At 40.2% G+C, this 22,882-nt stretch overlaps 1 protein-coding gene, 1 long non-coding RNA gene and 1 other non-coding gene across 32 annotated transcripts in view; 1 reads left to right on the forward strand and 2 right to left on the reverse strand.

Moving 5' to 3' along the window:
* LOC147827177 (uncharacterized) overlaps window positions 1-5,966 on the forward strand; it is a 28,595-nt gene extending 22,629 nt beyond the window's left edge. The window contains exon 3 of the long non-coding RNA XR_015452714.1: window positions 5,781-5,966. This is a non-coding gene — a long non-coding RNA (uncharacterized LOC147827177). The remainder of the gene's footprint in view (window positions 1-5,780) is intronic.
* Window positions 1-22,882, reverse strand: part of Ccdc30 (coiled-coil domain containing 30) — a 121,284-nt gene that overhangs the window by 20,854 nt on the left and 77,548 nt on the right. For 23 of the 30 annotated variants that reach the window (XM_087215169.1, XM_087215155.1, XM_087215158.1 and 20 more), the window contains 4 exons: window positions 19,038-19,192; window positions 14,018-14,162; window positions 5,940-6,052; window positions 754-795 (listed from right to left, as the gene is read on the reverse strand). In XM_087215169.1, the coding sequence (XP_087071295.1) occupies window positions 754-795; window positions 5,940-6,052; window positions 14,018-14,162; window positions 19,038-19,192 (455 nt within the window). The remainder of the gene's footprint in view (window positions 1-753; window positions 796-5,939; window positions 6,053-14,017; window positions 14,163-19,037; window positions 19,193-22,882) is intronic. The other 7 variants (XM_087215182.1, XM_087215175.1, XM_087215165.1 and 4 more) reach the window with 1 other exon arrangement.
* LOC147827178 (U6 spliceosomal RNA) lies at window positions 1,195-1,301 on the reverse strand. Its single transcript, XR_015452829.1, has one exon. It is a non-coding gene; the product is annotated as a U6 spliceosomal RNA (small nuclear RNA).

Here is a 22,882-nt window from a genome sequence, read left to right on the forward strand (position 1 = left end):
GAAACTCTTTGACTTCTGATCTCTAACATCTAAATTCTGAATCCTGCTTCATTGACTAGGTCATTAATTTAAAATTTCCCAGTTCTCGGCAATGCTCTTGAACAGTGACACAACTGGTTCTATCTTGCCTAATTTTCCAGATAACTGGGTCTGTTCTTGGTTTGGATTATTTATTATTTTTTAATCTTTTAAAAATTAGTACGTTTGTCATACATATTGATCACATTAATCATAGGGAATTTGTACCTGTATATAATATATCTCAATTCTTCTTTTTCTCCCTTCCCTTTTTTTCCCATTCCCCTCCCCTTCCTTCAAGCCTCCCACCACCATTGGTTTGATTTTTTTTTTTTTTTTTAGTACTGGGGATTGAACTCAGGATCTTGCACTTGCAAGGCAGGCAACGGAACCACTGAGCTAAATCCCCAGCCCCTGGTTTGGATTTTTTAAAATGCCAATTCTATATAGGTCTCTGCTTCTCATTCTTAATTTGATTCTGACATAAATCTAAGTGACTGTCTATAAGCACATGGAAAGATGCTCAGCATCGTTAGCCATTAAGGAAATGCAAATCCAAATCACAATGAAATAGTACTATACATTCACTATGTTGGCTCAGAATAAAAAAGATGATAATAACAAGTGCAGACAAGGACATGGACAATTTGGAACACTCATCCACTGCAGCCAGGAATGTCAAATGGGGCAACCACTTTGAAAAACAGCCTGAAACTTCCCTAAATGGTTACTCACAGAGTTGCAGGATGACCCAGTAATTCCACTCCTAGGCATAAACTTGAGAAATGAATATTTGTTAATATGAAAACTTATACACAAATGTTCAGAGCAGCATTATTCATAATAGCCAAAAGGTTGAAGCAACACAAATTTCCATCAGCTGATGAATGAATAACCACACAATGGGCTATCATTCAGTCATAAAAAAGGAATGAAGTACAGTGGACTCTTCAGTCACGACCAACCTTTTTTTGTTTTTAACTTACAAAGTCTTGAGTTATGACCTGAAAGCTGGCCTCTTGTGTTTCCACATGGTTACAGATACAGATTTAACCCTTAAAGAGTTCTGGAAGGAACATGACAAAATCCTTCCTTGTGTGGGGTTGAGAAATCCTGAGCTGATGTCTCTCTAAGGACACTGTAATCTGCCTGTATACAGGAGAGAGAATTTTTTAAAAAAATATGGAACGCTTCATGAATTTGCATGTCATCCTTGTGCAGGGGCCATGTTAATCTTCTTTGAATCGTTCCAATTTTAGTATATGTGCTGCCGAAGCGAGCACAGGAGAGAGAATTTGAAGGCTGTGTAGAGGAGCCTGAGCCTTCAGTTGACCAATTTGAGTTACAACCAGCCCTCACAAATGAAGTGAGTTCATAAGTCAAGGGTCCACTGTACTGATACATGCTACAACATAGGTGAACCTTGAGAGCATTATGCTAAGTGAAAGAAGCCAGTCACAGAAGACCACAGTGTTAGGATTTGATTTATATAAGATGTCCACGAAAGGCAAATCATGTGGAAGAAAGATTAGTGATTACCTAGGGCTGGAGGGGAGAGGGAAATCAGGTATAAAACACAAGGTTTATTTTTGAGGTGACAAAAGTGTTTTTGAGGTGACCAGATATTCTAAAATTGGTTGTGGTGATGGAAGGAAAACTAAAAGCCATGGAATTGTGCATTTTAAATGGATGAATTGTATGGGATATGAATTATATCTTAAAAAAACAGCCAAACATCCGGGGATTTTAGCTCAGTGGCACTGTGCCTGTTTTGCAAGCACAAGGTCCCGAGTTCGGTCCCTGGTACAAAAAAACAAAACTAACAAAAAAACAGCCAAACAAAAAAATCTTCATTTACCATTTAAAACTTTAACAGCTAAACAGAGTAAACACAAAAGTAGATTGAACCTTCTATATAATCACTAGGCAACCCTCTTTGATAATGACAGCGCTTCCCAAATAATGTTATTCAGCAGAGCTTCACATTAAATATTAAAATGTTTCACTTAGTACCTGTTGAATAAAAATTATAGGAGGCCATTTTTTTAACCTATGTTCTTGCACTAGACCCCAATAAACCTGGAAAAAAATCAAAATAGATTTACTAACAGGCATAAGGCCCTGGGGTTCAATCCCCAGCACCAAAAGAAAAAAAAATGGAGTCACTTACACAAAAGTTCCAGCTGAGATGTTTGGACTCTCTGGTTCTAAGGTGCTCAGTGTAGACATGATTTCTGATCTGAGAGAGGAAGGCCATCCAGCGGGAGGACCATTGCCTCTCTTCCCTGACTTCTCTGGACCCCTTGCTATGAGACATCATGACTTTAATGCAGACCCCTTCTCTAATGCTGTTCCTTTTTTTTTTTTTTTTTTTTTGGGTACCAGGGATCGAACTCGGGTCCTTGCGCTTGCGAGGCAGGCGACGGAACCACTGGGCTAAATCCCCAGCTCTAATGCTGTTTCTTTATTATACCCTTTTCCTACAATAGGCTGTATGTGTATAAGCACTGTCATTTTGGGTTTTGTTAGTATTTACCAATTAAATCCTCTTTAACTGCCACTGTTAGGATATATCAATTTTATGAACTATTATATTTTATGAAAATAAATGTGAAGACTATGCTGGGCACGATGGTGCATGCCTATAAACCCAACACACTGCGGGGCTGAGGTAAGAGGGTCATAAGGTTGAGCCCAGCTTGTCTCAAAATTTGAAAAGAGGGCTGGGTATGTAGCACAATATGAAGACTTTGAGTTCAGTCCCCAGTACTGAAAAAAAAGGAAAATAAATTTGAAGACTATAACCATAAAGTACAATGGCCTATGAGATATTAAGAAAAAAATATAAAATTTTGTCTAAGCTACAATAGTAAAATCATAAAATTATATTTATTGGCAAGAATAGGAGTGGACATAGGAGAGGTTCTGGGTAAGGTTTTTGTTTTTTTTCATTCAAAAATTTGCAAGGTAAACATGGTGGCACACAGCTGTAATCCCAGTTCTTGGGAGGATCAGACAGGAGAATCAAAGCCTGGGCTACATAGTGAATTCAAGGCTAGCCTGAACTACAGAGTGATACCCTGTCTTTAAAATATTTGCAGGGTTGTTTATTTATTTAATGTTTTTTCTATTCAAAAATTTGCAAGGTTGTTTAATAAGAAAAAGAACTTAACCACCTAAGGACCAAATGTCATTTTGCCTTTGGGCAATGATATTTACCAATGATATCTTTCATATTTTATATATTCACATCTGTAATACATATTATATAATGGATATATATCCTATATAACATACATAATATATATCAATGATATTTATTATCAATCCATTTGGCAAGCCTTATGACATTGTTATACACTACATATCTAGCACTTCATTCTGTCTCCCAACAGCAAGATAAAATGTGGAAAGAACACTGCATAGGTTATCAGAGGACTGAGTTCTAGTCTTAGATTTTTAGTTACATGATCAGAACCACATGCATTCCCTTTATCAGGGTTTCCTGGATCTTTTTTTTTTGGTACCAGAGATCGAACTCAGGACCTTGCACTTTCAAGGCAGGTGTCAGAACCACTGAGCTAAATCCCCGGCCTATCAGGGTTTCTATATTTCTCAATGATATAATAATTATTATAATTTAAATCTAGAATGTCCCCCAAAAGTCTCCTGTGTTCAGTGATGGGGATTTCAGAGGCAACTGGATCATGAGGGCAATCACATCATCAGTGCATCAATCCATTGATGAGTTGATAGCTGAATGGGCCTATTGGGAGGTGGGTCCAGTTGGGGCCCTGCCTTTGGAGGGTGTATCTTTCAGTCTGGCTCCCTTTCTGCTCTCTCAGCTTCTTTTTTCTTTTTTTTTTTCCAGTACCAGGGATTGAACTCAGGACCTTGGACTTGCCAGGCAGGCACTGGTACCACTGAGCTAAATCCCTGGCCCCTCGGCTTCTAATCATTGTGAGATATAGTTTTCCTTTGCCATGCTCTCCACCATGATGTTTCTGAAGCCTTGGAGCCAGCTGACCACAGACTGAAACTTGTGAAATCACAAGTCAAAATAAATCTTTCCTCCTTTAAGCTATATTTGTCAGGCATTTTGTCTCTGTGACAGAAAGCTGACTAATACAATGATTAAAGTAAGACAATGATTACCAGTGACTCTGGCATAACTCTTTGCTATAAAACAGTAAGCAATAGTTTTAAAATCATCAATACCATCAACACAGTAGATGAATAACAGCATAAGAGAATAGGAAACTTCAACCTATGGAACAGACTGGAAGACTACAGAGAAGTGGGTCATGGAGAAACCCTAATAAATAAATAAATAAATAAATAAACAAACAAATAAATAAACGCACTCATCATATGTCAGACACTAAGCCACCACTGTATATATTCACTCATTTAATTCTTGCAACAAATGTATGACTTAAATACTGCTAGTTTGCCCATTTTAAAGATGAGTAACTACCCAGGCACAATGGCAAAAAACCTGTAATCCTGGCACTCTAGGGGGCCCAGGCAGGAGGATTGAAATTTCAAATCCACCCTGGGCAACTTAGTGATTTAGCAAGACTTTGACACAAAATTTTTAAAAGATTGGGGGCTTAGCTGAGTATAAAGGCCCTGCATTCTATCCTCAGTACTGAAAACAAAACAAAACAAAACCCCTCAGGCACAGAGGTTTTATAATTTGCCCAAGATTATACAGCTAGTTTCTAATAGAACCAGGATTTGTAACCAGGCAGTGTGGCTCCAAAGTCCATCCTCTGAACTACTCTGCTCCATACACTTCAGAGGAGGAGACTGAAAGGAATCTGGCAGAATCACGAGCTAGAAATGGAAAGAGAAGGAAGTTCAGGAAGTGTGTGTGTGTGTGTGTGTGTGTGTGTGTGTGTGTGTGTGTGTACTGGGACCAAGCCTAGTCCAGGCTGGGCAAGCAATCTAGTACTGAGCTACATCCCCAGGATCCCCTCTCCCCATTTATTTATTTTTTTAAATTTTATTTTTATTTATTTATTTTTTGGTACCAAGGATCGAACTCAGGACCTTGCGCTTTCGAGGCAGGTGTCGGAACCACTGAGCTAAATCCCCGGCCCCCCATTTTTAAAAAGGAGATGTGATTCTCACTATGTTGCCTAGGCTGGCCTTAAAGTCCAAGTTCAAGCAATCCTCCTGCCTGCCTCAGCCTCCCAAGTACCGTAGCTGGGATTACAACTGTGTGCCTTTGGGCCGGATAGGGACATAACTTTTACTTGAGTATCTACTTTTTTTTTTTGGTGCCGGGGATCAAACTCAGGACCCTGCGCTTTAAAGGCAGGCAGCGGAACCACTGAGCTAAATCCCTGGCCCAACTTGAGTATCTACTATGGACAGGAGACTGTGGATAAAGTCCATATGCCCTTGAACAGCTTATAGCCTCGTAAGGAAGAGAGCTAGTGAACTGCATTCTTTGAACACAGTGACAAACTCTGAAATAAGTACAGAGAGGCATGGACAAAGGGGTACAGGGATACAAAGAATGAGCACCTTGCCATCACAGACTGGGGTGTCAAGAGAGGCTTCTTTAAGGATATGACACTGAGTCTAAGCATTCTGAGTTGAAATGAAGATTTTAGATGGCAAAGGGTGGTTCAGGCTGAGCAAAGTATGTGAAAAGAAAAAGGCTGGAAGGCAAATCAGAGGGTTCAAAATAAGTTAGATACCCACAGAGCTCAACAAGTGGTAATTCTTTTCTCCCTTTCATTCCTGGGAAGGCAATGGACCCCATATCTTCCTAGGAAAAGCTCTGTGGATGGAAGTTCTGGAAACAGGAAGATCTCAGTGGCACGGAGAAGTTGGCTGTAGGGACCCTCCCACTGCCTGCGGCTGCTCAGTCAGGGACAGCTGCTCCCCAGTCTCTGCTGCACATTTACCTCATCTGCTGGTTGAGCTGCGTCAGGTATTGTTTGTGTTCTTCCCATAGAGCTTCCTTTTCTTGCAGCAGCTCAGACAGCTTCTCTGACAATTCCTGGTTGCTCTTGATATGCTGGGGGAAATTAAAAAATAAAAAATAAAAACAAGAATAGCCTGTTTGGTAAAGGTATGTGGTTGAAGGAATGTAAATTGGCAAAGGCTTTCTGCTGAAAAATGTTACAGCTCCTCTAGCTTCTGAGATTGGAGTAGCTTCATATAATTCCTGCACTTCCAGAGTTCCTAAAAGCCAGCAGTTGCTTTCTTTGACTTTTGCTCCCCTAGCCTTGCCAATAACTCTGTAAACATCTAATTCCCCATGTTAAAAATCTTCCAGTTTCTGGATTATAACTCCCTCCCCAAGGTAGGTTATAGAAACTGATCTTACCCTGCCTTTAGCCGGTCATAAAGAAATTCTTTGACCTACCTTGTCTGATAAGACTCATAAAACCCTCCTCATACCAGAGGGTTCAGCCCTGGAGGAAAGAATGCTACACAGAGAAGCCAAGAAGAGTCTGGTAGGACAGACCTTGCTGGGTTTTCCTCACTCAAGACTGTTAGCAGTCAAGCCTACGCTAGGAAGTCTCCAGAGAACCCCAAAGAACATACACACAGGGCCTTGCAGGAAGGCAATAAGAACTGCAGACTAAGCCCAGGCAGAAGCTCCTACCCTCAGGACCAGTCCAGACCTTGCCCCAGGTGACTGCTCACGTGTACCCTTTGAATACTTTTTGTAATTAGCAGCAAACAGAGGAGGAGCATTCCCTGAGTTCTAAGAGCCACTGCAGCAGACAAATGGAAATGAGGAGAGGGTTATGGGAACCCCAGTTTATGCCACAGGCCTCGATTTGCTCCTGGGTCTATGTGGGGACACTCTGGGAGTGGAGCCTCAACCTGTGGTGACTAGTGCTATCTCTGTAGACTGTGTCAGGACTGAATTAAATTAGAAGACATCCCAGCTGGTGTTCACTGCTGTAGCACTGCTTGTTTGCCTGCCAGTGGGGAGAAACCCAACACCATTTTTTTCGTGGTGTGTGTGTGTGTGATACTGGGTATTGAATCTGGGGCCTTCACATTGAACTATATCCCCAGATCTTTTTTCATTTCTTATTTTATGACAGGGTCTCACTAAATTGCTAAATTGCCCAGGCTCTGCTTGAATTTTGGATCCTCCCACCTCAGCCTCCCAGCTTTCTGGGAAGCATGTGCCTCTGCACCTGGCTTCCCACACCTACTGAGATCTTGGAAGTCTGATGTGGAATGAGATTAGAGGGAAAAAAGACAGTTTGTTTTTTCATAACACAAGTATATGAAATAAAAGCTTTTTCTCTTGGTTTAACCTTGACTGATAAAGTATTTGGTTCTAGAAGTAGCTGTAGTGAATAGAAACGCCAAGTTGAGAATCTGACCTTGTTAGATAATTCCTTCCCTCTCTCTTTCTCTCTCTGACCTTTGCACTGAGCTACATTCCCAGCTGTTTTAAAATTTTTTTTATTTTGAGGGGTCTTGTTGAATTGTCTGAGTGGGAATCAAAATCGTGATCCTCCTGGTTCAGCCTCTCAAGTGTTATGATTACAGGTGTGCACTCTTGGCATGGTTAGATTTGAAGGTTCAAGTTGAATATCCCTTATCCAAGATGCTTGAGTTTAGAATTATTTTAAATTTAAAATTTTGGGAGGGATTTTGGGATATTTGCATTGACATAATGAGATATCGTGGGGATGAGTCCTAAACAAAAAATTAATCTTATTCACATAGCCTGAAAATAATTTTATACAATGTTTTTAGTCGACTTGTACTTTGTGAACTATCATATGAGGTCAGATCTGGAATTTTCCAGCTGTGACGCCATGTCAGCACTTCAGATTTTCTTGGGTAGATGGATAGATGGATGGATAGATAGATAGATACTGGGGTTTCAGTATGTCATGCAGGCTGGTCTCAAATTCTTGGGCTCAAGTGATCCTCCTGCCTTAGCCCTGAGTACCTGGGACTATAAGCATGCTCTCATGCCTAGCTCAAAAAGTTTCAGATTTGGGAGCATTTTGGATTTCAGAGTTTTTAGATGAGGGAGGCTCAACCTGCAATATGATCTTGTCATTACTACTAGAAACCCAGGGCAAAAGAGTTCATTAAATTATCAATTTGCAAGACCATATGACTGGTGCAAAGAATGTTATAATGGAATTGAGAACTACAAGTATCTTGGAGTGAGTTAGTCACCTCTGACCATAGTAATAAGCTTATAAGGAGAAAATGTCCAACTTGGGGATTTAATTACTGGAACAAGGCATAATTAGAGAAGCAGAGAGCTTCTGTGAGTGCCTTAAAGTAATATCTCCTGTAGCCAGAAGACCAGTGTAACCAAATCCCAAATTTCATTTAATGGGTTGCAGACTTACAGCACCAATTGATGTTATGGCCTTGCCAGAACTCTTATGTGAAAAACAAGGATCTGAGTTGGAAATGAAAACATCTAAGAGGACCTGAAAATCCAGTGAGCTTCTCTTGCCAGCACAAGCAGTCCTCCTGCTAAGGAGATTAACCACCTTGTTCTGAGGACTCTGTATTACTTTCATGTGAGGCAGTTGCCTTGTAAGGAGATGCCTATTATTTTTAAGACCCACCTCTATATCACTACCACTTCTGATAGCCTCCAGTCCTGCATAACTAGAGTCGAGTCCCAGCACACCCTGGGGGGTGCTGAATATAGGGACTGACTTCGGGACTGCCATATTGAAAGACTGGCAAGATTCTGCCAATTTAAGTTTATCAGAAATTACACTAGTGAGGAAGGACCATAACATTGAACAGGCCAAATTTATTGACATTAATGCACTTATGGAGAGTAAGGATTTAATGTGTTAACTTGAAACATCTAAAGATGACTTTAATAGTTTGCCTAATTGAAAATTGGACCCAACAGCAACCTATATTAAATGACAGTAAAATGCCATATTTTGCCAAGGATGGTGGCACGCACCTGTAATCCTAGCACCTGGGAGGTTGAGGCAGGAGGATCTTGAGTTTGAGGCCAGCCTGAACTACATAGGGAGAACCTCTCTCAAAACAAATTGTGAAAGATGCCATAGTTTGTTTTTTGTTTTGTTTTGTTTTGATGGTATTGGGGATCAAATCTTGGGCCTTCATACAGGGCTACATCCCCAGCCCTTTTTTTAGTTTTTGTTTTGAGACAGGGTCTCCCTAAATCACTAGATTGTTCAGGCTAGGCTCAAAATTATGATCTTCCTGCCTCAGCCTCCTAAAGGGCTGGGATTATATCTCCACGCCTGAAGATACCATACTTCTGGTTGAGTATGTGGCTTAGTGGTTGAGCACGTCAATCATGCACAAGGCCCTGGGTGTAATCCCCAGCTGCCTCCCAGAAAAGATGCTTAAGGGAGAAGAGGGAAACTAAAGGCTTCAGAACACAGAAAATTAAGAGTGGATTTATCACAAGTGAGCTGCTCATCCATCTCAAAACCACGAGGGTCCAGAATATACTCTTTTCACCAAGGCTTCACCAAGTACTGGCGAGTGAGCACCAGATTACTTGAAATGCTCTAGAACGAGAACCTGCAGAAAAAGATGGTGGGAGGTGCCAGTGCTGAAGTGGCTCCCTGGTTTTCATTGGGTTGATTGCACTACAAGGTGTCAGGGGGTCAAGCAGCAGTGCTTAAATCCCAGATACAAGATGGGCATTATTACTGCTCGTAGGTAACAGAGCCAGGGATATGATCAAATGATTTCATAGCAATCTAGTGGTGATGAATTAGTCAAAGTGATTATAGTACTAAAATAGATGAGATTTAAATCTTTCTGGAATTGTATTTTTATTTATTTATTTATTTATTTTTGGTACCAGGGATCGAACTCCAGTCCTTGTGCTTGTGAGGCAGGCGGGAGAACCACTGCAGCTAAATCCCTGGCAGGAATTGTATTTTTAAATAAGTAAATCCCCTTGTTTCTGGTGAACAGCCCAATTTAAATGACAGAGGGGGAGCGTGAAGGCCTGTTTGTGCTCAGTCCCTAGATTTGAGCCAGTTCACAGACCTGGAGGCCATGACTGATGTGTCAAAACCCTATGTAGTCCAGGGTGGCCTTGAACTTGTGATTCTCCTGCTTCAGCCTCCCCAGTGCTGGGATTATAGGCATGTGTTACCATGCCCAGTTTATTGAGGATATTTATATCTACATCCATAAGAGATACTGATCTGTAGTATGTTTATAATGTCTAGTTTTGGTATTAAGGTAATTTTAGCCTCATAGAATAAGTTAGGAAGTATAGTTTCTGCTTTTTCCTTATGAAAGAGAGTAAAGAACTGGTATAATCAGGGGCCAGGGATTTAGCTCAGTGGTTCCAGCGCCTGCCTCACAAGTGCAAGGATCCGAGTTCGATCCCCGGTACCAAAAAATCAAGAACTGATATAATTTATTTCTTAAGCGTTTGGTAGAGCCAGGCATAGTGATGCATGCCTGTAATCCCGGCACACTAGGAGGATGAGGCAGGAGGACTGCAAGTTTGTGCCAAGGGTGGGAAATTTAGCAACTTAGTGAGACTGTTTCAAAAAATAAGGAGAGGGTTGGGGAGGTAGTTCAGTGCAGACTCTGGGCTCAATCACTACTACTCCAAAAAGAAGGGAAGGAAGTAGAAGAAAAAGAAAGAAAGAGAAAAAAGAGAGAAGAAAGCAAGCAAGTTAGTTTGGTAGAATTTACCAATAAAACCATCTGGTCCTGATGCTTTTTTTCTCTTTTTTATTTTTGGTACTAGGAATCAAACTCAGGGCCTCCTGCTTGCTAGGCAGGTGCTGGGTCCTGATATTTTTTGTTTTAAGGTTATTAATTGAAAACTCAATTTCTTTACTAGTTATAGTTCTATTAGATTGTCCATTTCTTGGTTTTTTTTTGTTTTTTTTTTTTTTGGTACTGGGGATCGAATTTGGGTCCTTGCACTTGCACAGCCAGCGGTGAAACCACTGAGCTAAATCCCCACCCCCAAGATTGTCCATTTCTTTATGAATGAATGTGGCAGACTGTGCCTTTCCATCCCATGTGCCACATGAGGACCAAGGCATTGGTCCATTCCATCCATGTTATCTTCTTTGTGGGCACATAGCTGTTTATAGTATTTCAATGTTTATGGGACCTACAGTGATGTCCCCTCTTTAGTAAGGTGCTGGTAAGGTGTCTGTATGTGTGGGGGATGGGTAGCATCCTGCAGTCCTATGATTAGATTTTATTGAGCTTGTAATTTCTGGACTGTGAGTTTCACACAGGTACCCAGCCTCCACCCCCCCACCCCCGCCGCCACATACACCTTTATGTGGGACAGAATTGTCAGGAGTTGGGTGTTTCCCTCTCCTAGGTCAGTTAGGCTCCAACAAACCCCTATCAGGGTAGGCTCTGGTTAAGCAGTTTCCCATCAGGGCAAACCTTGTTAAGAAGTTCAAAATGAGCTGGATGTAGTGGTGCATGTCTATAATCCAGCACCCTGGGAAGCTAAGGGGAGGAGGATCACAGGTTTGACTCCAGCACGGGCAACTTGGCAATTTAGCAAGACTTGGTCTAAAATAAAAGAGGACTGGGGATATAGTTCAGTGTGAATGTCCTGGGTTTAGTCTATAGTACTGCAAAGTAAAAAAAAAAAATCAAAATGGTTTTTTTCCCATTCCCCTGTCAGGAGCACAAGGGAACTTTTCTCAGATATTCATTCTAGGATTCTGGTAAGCTCCAGGAGGCAAAACTCACAAAAATATGGGGGCCCCATAATGACTGGGTCCCCTGGAGTTATCTTTCAGACTTATATACACCATGCCTCCAATAATTCATCAATTAACACTTCAGGTTGCCCTACCCAGGGACTATTTCTCATGGGGCGTTCACTCTGGTAAACTGTGATTCTTTAGATTTGTCTGTGGTATCTTCAATTTCAGGGGCAGCCTGTGATCTCATCCCTTTCATGGAGGAAGAAGAGCTGTTGATTTTTTCAGTTTGTTCAGCTTTTAATTTGCGTTGGGATAAAATGGAGATGACTTCCAAACTGCTTTCATGCAGAACACAAATCCAGATGCTTTCCTAAAGCCCCCAAAGGACAGGGCTCCGAGAGCTTCCAGCTTGCTGAAATATGGAGGCTCAGGGAGGGCGGTGTGTCCAGAGAGGGAATGGGAGCTCCATGGCTCTTCCCACCACCTTGCCCTATGCATGTCTTCCATCTGGCTGTTCCTGAGTTGTATCCTCTTGTAATAAGCAAATGACTTAGTAAATCAGCTGTTTTCCTGATTTTTGTGAGCCATTCAAACAAGTGATCAAACCTGATAGTAGGTTATAGAAACCCCAGATTTATAGCTAATGGTCAGAAAGACAGGCAAAAAACTGGACTTGCAATTGGCATCTGAAGTGGGACAGCCTTGTGGCATGGAGCCCTTAACTAAAGGAATCAAATGCTAATTCCAAGAAGATGTGTCAGAATTGAATTGAACTTGTATACACCTGTGGGGAACACATAGCCTTGAAGAGCTGCTTGGTGTGTGTGTGGGAAACATACATCTGGCGTCAGAAATGTGAATAGTGTTAAAGCCAGGAGATAGAAAAGAAGCTAGGCAGATAGGGCACAAGTCCTGAATAGTTAACCTGAAGTAAACTAAAAGTTGGGGCTTAAGTGAGTTAACATATCAGAGGGCTCAAATAATTAACTTAAGAAAGCTGAGTATCAGGCCCTAATGAAATGCTAGGGACAAAAAAACAGGTCCCTAAGCAAATGGGAGGAGCCCTGGAGAAAGTAAAATGCAAACAAAGCAGCTTGCTTTCTGGACATCAAAGGCCTACTAGCAACGAAGAGCATCCCTGTTTTCTGTCACATTCATCTATACCAAAACTGTATAAAAAGCCAGTAGATTTAAGCATCTATGGTGTATGCCTTATGGAACCCCTCTCTGACAAGCAGGGAGCTTTCCCTTTTATTCTTTCTAATAAACACACCTTTGGCCATTCCCCACTGCTTGCTTTGTGCTGTTTTGTTGGCTTCACTCTTTGTTGCCCCAAAACAAGAACCCAAGAGCTAGAGGGAGGTAGTTACAGTGTAAACATAGAGAAAAAAAATTAACAGTTTTTATTCCCCCTTTCTCCTCTAGCACTAGCAGGTAGATGAAGGGGCAGAAAGCAGATGAGGCACTGTGGGGGTTCAGGGAGAGTCCTGCAAATTCCTCATTTTGGTGCCATAGGAAATGGCTTCCTTGTGACTTCTGAACTAGATTTATTGAAAGCCCACAGCAGTTCCTTCTGATCTGTTTTCTCCCCCTGCTGTCCTTTCCAACAGCTTTGTGAGAATTCTTCCTCCTGTGTTAAATCCCTTCTTGTTTATGTTGGGGTTCAAAACACACCACCCCAACATCCCAACATCCCAACACATGCCCCAACAGGAGACTGGAATGAGCCACCCCAAAATATACTTCTTTGGCATATTTCAAGCTGGTCATTCTGAGAAACTGTAGACATAGGAGTAGCTCTGAAAAGCTGTCCTGTTGTAGAAGAAATTTACATCTATACAGGAAATCTGGACTTGTACAAGTTATCTGTGTTAGGAAGAGGGCTGCCACAGGCAACTTTTATACCTAAGAGACTTTCATTTGCATACAAGACAATCTTTACTCACCTCACATTTCCTCCACACACCCCCATAACTTGTCCCCATCACACCCCAGAGGCCCAAGCCCTCATTCCTTTCTGTAGCTCAGGATGTCACACAAATTTCAATCATCAGACTCTTCTTGAGTCTCACATTTGTTTTATGTCCTTGCATGTGTACCTAATTAAAATTACTCTGTCATGTCAATTTCATTTGTAGCCCAGCCAAAGAACCTCGCAGTGCAGAGAGAAGCCATTTCCCTTCCACTGGCACTCGACACACCCACAGTAGATTAAGCTTTCCTGGCAGATCCATGACTAAAGTGAATGAGTGAAGTGCTAGGCACTCAATAATACGTCACTATTACTCAGGTCTATGTGATTAAGAAAACTTAGGCATATCTATTTACTTTCTTACCTCATCGCATTTTCTTTTTTCATTTTCGAATTGTTTAAGTAAGGCTTCTTGTTTCTGAGAACTGGTCATTTCCAGTTGATTCTCTTTCTCTTGTAAGGTTCTCACTTGCCTTAGTAGTTCATTTACATTCTGATCTAGTAGTTTCCTGAGGACAATTAATGCACATTAAATCACACCATGTATCACCACATTTTGCAATGAAACTTAGACCTAAACTTTGTATGCCATCACAGGGGATTTTTTTTTTTTTAATTCAATGAAGCAGGGCATGTGTCCATAAAATAAAGGGAATAACACAGGGAACCTCCTTTATGATAGAAACTTTACTTAGTTATCTTTCACTATCAAAACAACCCCATGAGGAATAAATAATTTTCTTATTTCAGAAATGAGGAAAATGTGGCCCAGAGAACAGCTAGGACAAGGTGGAAGTAGAGCTCTAATCCTGTACACCATATTCATTCTTTTCCATGGTTTATGAATTGAGCCCTTGATCTTGTGGGTTCAGTCTAGGGCTGGGAGTTACAAACACTGCTACAAATGAATCATGAATGAGCCTACATTTGATGAGGAAATTTATCCCTTTTCCAAAAGAAAGCCATTAGCACTTTAGTCCTTCAGAATAAGTCTCATTAGGCTCGTTTGCAGAAAGACTTTTGGAGGATTTCTGACCAAAGTTCTCTGGACTTAGGAGATTCATCTTGAAGACTATGATGATGATAATATTGAATTAGTATTGGTGAGTAAAATTCTCACCTATATGCTAGGGCAGTAAAATACTATCAGATATTGAACAAATAAGTTTGCTTTCTCTAACCTCAGTATTCTGAGAAACCAATGGATCACTGGGAAGATTTATATCCAAGACATGGGCATATACCTCTCTATCCCTAGTTCTTATGTCTCTTGGTGTAAATTCAAGGTCTCTAAGGATTTCTGTAGCTTACTTTCTACCACTCCCACCCATCACTATATCAACATTCCTTCTGTCATTTCTGTTTTATCTCATTTACTGTGTGTATATCTGAGCAATTTCCTCCTATTATGCCGTCTTCTTTTTGGTTCCATTTTTAGTTTCTGATCAAGGAACAAGACTAAGAGGCAGGCCTTGGAAGTTAAAAACTGAAATTGAAAAGCAGGAAGTCAAAATTAAAACAGCAGCTCAGGAATGTGTTAGAAATTAGTTCATACATTATATATAGAGTTTTAAAAAGTAAAGACTAGTAGAAATTGCAGTTTGATAAGACACCTGTTTTCCCTATTGACTGAGCTTCTTTTCCAATTCATTCTTTACTTAGCAGCGAATATTCCTTCTAAATTTTGATCTGATTATCTTTCTTTCTCTCTCGCTCTTTCTTTCCTCCCTCCCTCCTCCTCTCTCTTCCCCTTCTTTATCTTCCTCCTCTTCCCTTCTTTATCTTCCTCCTCTTCCTCCTCCTTCTTCTTCCTCCTCCTCCTTTTAATCTTCCTCTTTCTCCTCCTCTTCTTTTTCCTCTTCCTCCTCCTTCCTCTTCCTCCTCCCCCTCTTCCTACCCTTCTTCCTCCCCCCTTCTTCTTCCCCTCTCTCTCTTTTTCTCTCCCTCCCTCCTTCCCTCCCTCTCTCCCTCCCTCCCTCAGTGCTAGGATTGAAACCAAGGCCTTATGCATGACTGAACCACATCCCCAGGGGACCTCAAGAGATTTATTACAGTAACCGGGTTTTACACAAGTGCTGATTTCATAGTCTGTGTGGCTGTCATCTTTGTGTCATATCCTGGAGCTGAAAGTCTACAGGACAATCAAGAAGTGAAGATGGATGTAAAGCGGGAAGAACAACAACAAACTGGAACCCATGAGGATGGGTGGGAACCCACGCCAGCTCTCACTGCCTCCAACCTTGATAAAGTAGGTATCCTGCGAGAAAAGCTGCCACCTCTGTTAAGGAGCTCAGGAGATGCCTGGCCCAGGAGAAGGAGAAGTTGAAGGAGGACCCAAGGGCAGGAGGAGCTATTATAGGCCTGCCTGTTGCCTCACGTCAAGGTGAGCTGCAGATATGTGCAACATATGTGAACTGCAAAAGCACCTGCTCCAACTTGCCATGCATAGATAACAAAATGCTTCACTTTTGCCCTTCTGCACAAATATATCTCTTGTGGTCTACTCTAACCAGAAACATTCATTGAAGGAATACTGAGAAACATGTTTTTCTTAGCCAAGTTGATACATTACAAAAGCCATTATAATGAAAAAGTGTTATTGTAATATTTGATGCTATTGTTATTACTATTATTATCATCATTTTCTTCAGTAAAGTGAGCATTTGGCCAGAACAAAATGTTTGGGGATAAAGAAAGTGACAAGACAATGAGACTAGAAGGGTAAGATAGGTCTATGTCACATAGAACCTAACAAACCACTTTAAAGAGTTTGGGTCTGTTCATGAGAGATACTGGTCTGCAGTTTCCCTTTCTTGTAATATCTTTATCTTGTTTTGGTATTAGGGTAATGCTTGCCTCAAAAATATTAATTAGAGGGTTGGGGATTTAGCTCAGTGGCACCGCGCCTGCCTCACAAGATCCTGAGTTTGATCCCCAGTACCCCCCCCCAAAAAAAACCCCCCTAAAAACACCAAAAAAACCAAAACATTAGTTAGAAACTGTCCTCTCTCCAAATTTTCTGGAAGAGATTGTAAGAAGTGATATTCTTTCTTAAATTTTTGGTGGGATTCACCAGTGAAACCATCTGAGCCTACTGTTTTAGTTTTGGAAGGTTATTAGCTATTGATTCAATTTTTTTTTCTTGAGATTGAGGTCTTGCTATGTTTTCTAGACTGGTGTTGAACTTTTGGACTAAGTGATCTCTACCATCTCAGCCTCCTGGGAGGACAGATGTGTGCTACCATGCCCAGCAGGATTCAATTACTTTGGTAGATACTGTATAGGCCTATTATAATTATTTGTTTCTCTTAATTTATGTCTTTCAAGAAATTGGTCCATTTCATCTAAGTTTTCAAATTTGTAGGCATAGAATTGTCCTTTAGTATTCTTTTAATATCCATGGGATCAGTGGTTCCACCACCTGCCTGGTGAGCGCAAGGACCGGAGTTCGATTCCCAGTACCAAAAAAAAAGAAAAAGAAAAAGAAAAAAAAGAAGTATGTTATCTCTGAGTATTTGGGATTTTCTGGTTTTTGTTACTGATTGATAGTTTCATAGTACACTATTGTTGTAAGCAATTGTACAGCATTCTGTTACAGGGTGCGATGGTTAATTTTGGTTGTTAACTTGACTAGCTTGAAAGATGTCTACACAATTGGTAAAGTGGATGTCTGGGTGCCTGTGAGGTGTCTCCAGAGAAGACTGGCATGTGGGTCAGTGAACTGAGTGGGGAGGACCTGCCCTGGATGTGGGCAGCACCATCTAAAAGGCCAGATAGAACAAAAAGGTGGAGGAGCAGAGAAACTTGCTCTCCTGCAGGCTCAGCTCTTTTGAATGGTACATTTTTCCCCGGCTGCTGTCACCCTTTGGCATCAAACTCTAGGTTCTTCAGTTTTTGAAAGTAGACTTGCATCAGCAACTTTCCAGGGTGAGTTTCAGGTCTTTGGCTTTGTCCTGGGGTTACATCCTTAGTGCCTCTTGTTCTGAGGCTTCCGGCTTCCTGGACTGAGCAGTGGCTGCTTTCCCCAGCTCTCCAGCCTGCAGATGGCCACTGTGGGGCCAATCAGCCTCGATCACATGAGCCAATGCATTAAATCTCCTCTTATAATTAAATATGTTCTATTTCTTCAGAGAAGCAAAATACACTTATACATTCATAGACATAACATAATTTATGTAAGTCTTCTGTTTATGCTTTTGAGACAGTCTCATTTTGTTGCCTAGACTAGGCTTGAGCTCCTGTGTTCAAGTGATCCTCCTGCCTCAGTCTCCTGAGTAGGTGGGACTGCAGGTGCCCACCACTGTGCCTGGCTTAATACATCTTTCATACCTTTTTGCTATTATAAATAATGCTATAGTGAAAATCTTATATATGATACTATACACTAGCTACAAAAAAATGTTTGGTGGGGGGAGTGACAAAAAAAAAGGCTAGAATGGTAGTCTAGGCATAGTTCATACAGTGTTTAGCAAGCCACAGTCAACAGTCTGGACTTCACTTAAGAGTAATGGGGAGCCACAGAAGAATTTTAAGGAGTGTGAGGTAGGGCATGTATGTGAGTCACTCTCCATAGCATACAAATAAGAAGCCTTGCCGGGGATTTAGCTCAGTGGTTCCGGCGCCTGCCTCACAAGCGCAAGGTCCTGAGTTCGATCCCTGGTACCAAAATAAAAAAAACAAAACAAATAAGAAGCCTTGGTCAAAGTCTAGGGCATCCAAGAAGATGCTTTAAATAAGAATCATAATAGTAACCATAATTTTAGATTAAAAAAACCAGATGACAGCTCTTATCTGGTAGCAGTTTGTTGATTAAGATTCCTAAACTGGGCGTGATGCCACACTCCTGTAATCCCAGCACTCGGGAGGCTGAGGCAGGAGGATCTCTGAGAGCTTGAGGCCAGCCTGGGCTACACAGTGAGTTTAAGGCCAGTCTGAACTGCCTAGCAAGACCTTGTCCAGAAAACCAAAAAAGATGCCTATAAAGTCCCTGGAAGCACTTTGAAGAGCATTAGTAGGTAAATACAAAACACTAACCTCATTGTAGTCTGAATTTGTACCAGTCACATCAGAGAGTTAGAAAAACAAATCCCAGAATATCGTATTTTATAGGCAACCCAGTCATTCAAGAAAATTTACCTATGCATCAGGTATGTCCCAGAACAAGAAAAAAAAAAATCTCTGCCTCTAGGAATCACACGCTGGTGGCAGAGTCAACCAAGAAAATAAACAATTAGTTTCATTTTATTAAGGGCTGAAGACAAAAAGTTGTGCTGGTGGGTTTACTTCAGCAGAGACAGAAAACACAATGAATCAGGAAAAGGACGTTGCTCTTGAGCTCAGTCTTGCTCAAACCCATGCAACCCTGAGCTCTCTGCTCCTCCTACCTCTTCTGCTGTTCTTCCTGATATTGCTGCTTTAACTTAGCTTCATTTTCTGTTGCTTCACTGATTCTTTCCTCTAGTTGCTTCTTCCTCAGAGTACAAGCGTCTGTGAGACAGACATTACGAGCATGTTCTAATTTCTGCTGCAAGTCCAAAATCTTGAAAGAAAAAATTTATAAGCAAAATTTTAGGATGAGTGTGACCGTTTTTTGAATTAGAGAAACAGCATATAACTGTTAAGCATAGCACTGCTCATATACAAATCTGACCAAGTAACAAGTATGGCTACCCTTCACTTTAAATTACTTAATATTTGATATATGTAATGCATTCATATAATTCAATGTTGATGTATAAAAGAAGGTATTTAGTAAAAAGAATCCTTCCTCAAAAAAAAAAAAGAATCCTTCCTCTCTACATCCCATTTCTTTCCAGTTTTCCTCCACCAAATAGGTAACCACTGTTAATTAGTTTTTTTGTAGCCATCCAAAGATTTTTTTTCCACAAATATTTTTTCACAGCTATTTCTTCCAGAGTATATTTCCACAAATATTATATAGTTATCCTCCATATATACAAAAATTTTATATAAATAATGACATGCCAAATGATTATATACCTTGCTTTAAAAAGTAACGATGTGCATGGTATTTTCCATACTGTATATGCACAAAGTTGTCTTCTCTTTTACAGTTGCACGCCACTCTACTGTAAGGATATATAAACCAGGGCCGGGGATTTAGCTTAGTGATTCCGTTGCCTGCTTCTCAAGCATAAGGTCCCGAGTTCGATCCCCGGTACCAAAAAAAAAAAAAAAAAAAAAAGGATATATAAACCTTTCTTAACTGGCCTCTTACTGAGGGATGTTTAGGTTGGTTCCAATGTTTTGCTATTACAAAAATGCTATTACAGGGCCGGGGATTTAGCTCAGTGGTTTCGCCGCCTGCTGCGCAAGCACAAGGACCAGAGTTCGATCCCCGGTACCAAAAAAAAAAAAAATGCTATTACAAACAATATCTGTAGAATAAGTGATAAGATACAGTTTTCTTTTCTTTCTTTTTCTTTTTTCTTTTGGTACCAGGGATTGAACTCAGGACCTTGCGCTTGCGAAACAGGCGGTGGCACCACTGAGCTAAATCCCTGGCCCAAGGTACAATTTTCCAGGGCAAAGGTTATTAGAATTGTTTGTTTCATACATAATGCCAAACTGCCTTCAAAGGCAATTTATACTTCTAATTCTAATAGCAATGTGTGAGAGCACACAGTGTCTCCAGCGTGCCTAGATGAATAACACCTCAGAACAAAATAGAATCTCTTATAAACCAAGTACTTATTAACATACCATCTATCATCAATGCCTTGGTAGTACTGAAAATCTGATATATCAATTTGAAATAATTATATTTTAGAATTTACATTTTAGATCAAGAATGTAATTAAAAAGCACGTTTTACTATACACATCTCCCTTTAAAATCTTTTTACTTCTTTTTTCATAGACCCCTATATTACCTAAAATTATGACTGGTACATAGTAGATGCTCAACAATTATTTGTTGAATGAACAGATTTCAGTAAGATATCTGTTCATCCTCTAATGTGCTTCTGACCCAGGAAAGGAATCCTTTACAGTGGTTTGGTATCACATTCACCATACACATATTCAACATATGCCAGCCAAAGGTAGCCCTTTTCTAAGAGCAGGGCTTTCTGAATCAATTCCAAGCTCTAGCATCCAGGTCCTTGCAGAGCCTACACAGGACAGGAGAAGTGAAGATGGAGAATGATTCAGGGGCAGTCACAACGGGCTGTCAGCCACAGGAGGCCAGTTCAAGCTCCTTGGAGCTGCTCCTTTTAGTTCTGCCTAGGAAGAGGTTACTTGCAGTGCCAGGGAAAGCCCTGTGCATGCAGGGCAAGCTCTCTGCCCCTGAGCTACACTCCTAGGCCGAGAATTTGCAATGAAAGATTTTCTGTCCTAATTCCAGACAAAAACATCACATCACTGGCTGTCAAGGACACATGCCAAACTTTTGAACCCATCACCCAGTTTAAGAAAGAGAACATTTCCAATACTTTTCAAATCTACTCTCTGAACTTCTTTGGTAAATCCTTCTTGATCCGCAAGAGAGAGAGCTATTGTATGTTAATCACGTCCTGGTCTTTTAAAAATAATATACCTCTCTATATGATAGTTTTTACTTTGTATTAGCTTGACTTTTTTTAAATCAATGGAACCATACTGTTGTTTTGGTGGCTTTTTAAAAGTTCAAGCCAGGCATGGTGGCATATATCTGTAATCCCAGTACTCTTGGAGGCTAAGGAAGGTAGATAGCAAGTTTGAGGCCAGTCTGGGGAAAAAAAATCAATGCTATATTGAACTACAGCATAATGTACCTAGTACCTATATACAATAATTTATTTAATGCCATCTTGTGGAATTTGGACATTTGGGTCATTTCTGCTTTTCTGCCACTTGGAACAATGTTGCTGTGAACAAGATTGTATTCCTGTTTCTTGAGACATATGTGAAATACAGCATTTTTTCTAGTGTTTTTGTGAAATGGTAGATGTGAAATGGTTGGATGATATGTACATCTTTATATTAATTTTCTCTTCCAACTAAAGTCAGTATATAAGAGTTCCTGTACAACAAATCCTCACAAATATTTAGTGTAGCTATTTTTAAACATTTATCAGTCTCTATTAATTTTACCAATTAATTTTTTATGGAGTAATAACATGCACATGGTAAAGTTATACTACTCCTAAGGATGCTCACTGAACTTTCACTTGTATAACTGCCTCCTAGACCAGCAAATAGAATACTTCCAGCACCACAGAATATGCCTTCATTCATGCCTCTTCTTAGTTTCTTCACCTCATAAAGACAACCATTATCCTATCTGCACAGCTTTATTTTATTTTATCTTATTTTCAGTATCAGGGATTAAACCCAAGGAGCACTGAGCTACATCTCCAGCCTTTTTTTATTTTGAGGCAGGGTCTTAACATGTTGCCCAGACTGGCTTCAAACTTGTTAACATTGGATTTTTAAAGTTGAATTCAGATTGCTGTTACTATCTTTTTTATATCTATTTGATGTATATGGTTTGATGAAATGATTTTTGGTCCAAGATTTGATCTCAAAGCTGCGTATCTAATGTGTAGCTGTTGTGTGTAGCTGTTATATACTACTGCCACCTGGTGTTGGACAATATAAGACACAAAGGCAGTATTTCAAAATGCTTCATTTCACAACCAAAATCCCTTCAAAAATTTCCAAAAAAAATCATAGAACCAACCAATCCAAATGAGAGGAAAATAAGTCATTTACAATTTGAAAAGTATAGCAGTTAGTTCCTTTAATTAACATCATAACTTTCATGAAACTTACATTTTTTAATTTATGCTGTTAAAAAAACAATAAAATGTTCAAATGAGACGAGGAGCAAGGCAGAGGGGAGAGAGAAAGGAAAGAAGAGATTAGAAAAAAAGGATAGAATGAAAAAATGGAAACAAAGCTTTTGTAAATAAAGAGAAGAAGAGGACTTAAAGGGAGGGGGGATGGGGAAAAAAGAAGCAGATACATCATGTACATGTATGTACACATTCCCTATATTGGATGTTATTATTATGTGTATCTAAAATGTACCAATAAAATAAAAAGAGAAAAAACCCAAAAGACTTTACTGGAATTGTAGGAGCAGGTGAAATTTAACAACAGGAAAAAAATGGAGGGGAGTAAAAAATAATTAGTATTCTATCAGGTTTGTACTATATCTAGTTCTTAAAATCCTCAGGGAAACAGGATTTCGGTACTGGTATTTGGTACATGCTGTTGATTAAGCA

Source organism: Heterocephalus glaber, unplaced genomic scaffold, assembly GCF_053883595.1.
Source record: "Heterocephalus glaber isolate CG9 unplaced genomic scaffold, H.glaber_assembly_v1.0 deba00001452, whole genome shotgun sequence".
NCBI lineage: Eukaryota > Metazoa > Chordata > Mammalia > Rodentia > Bathyergidae > Heterocephalus > Heterocephalus glaber.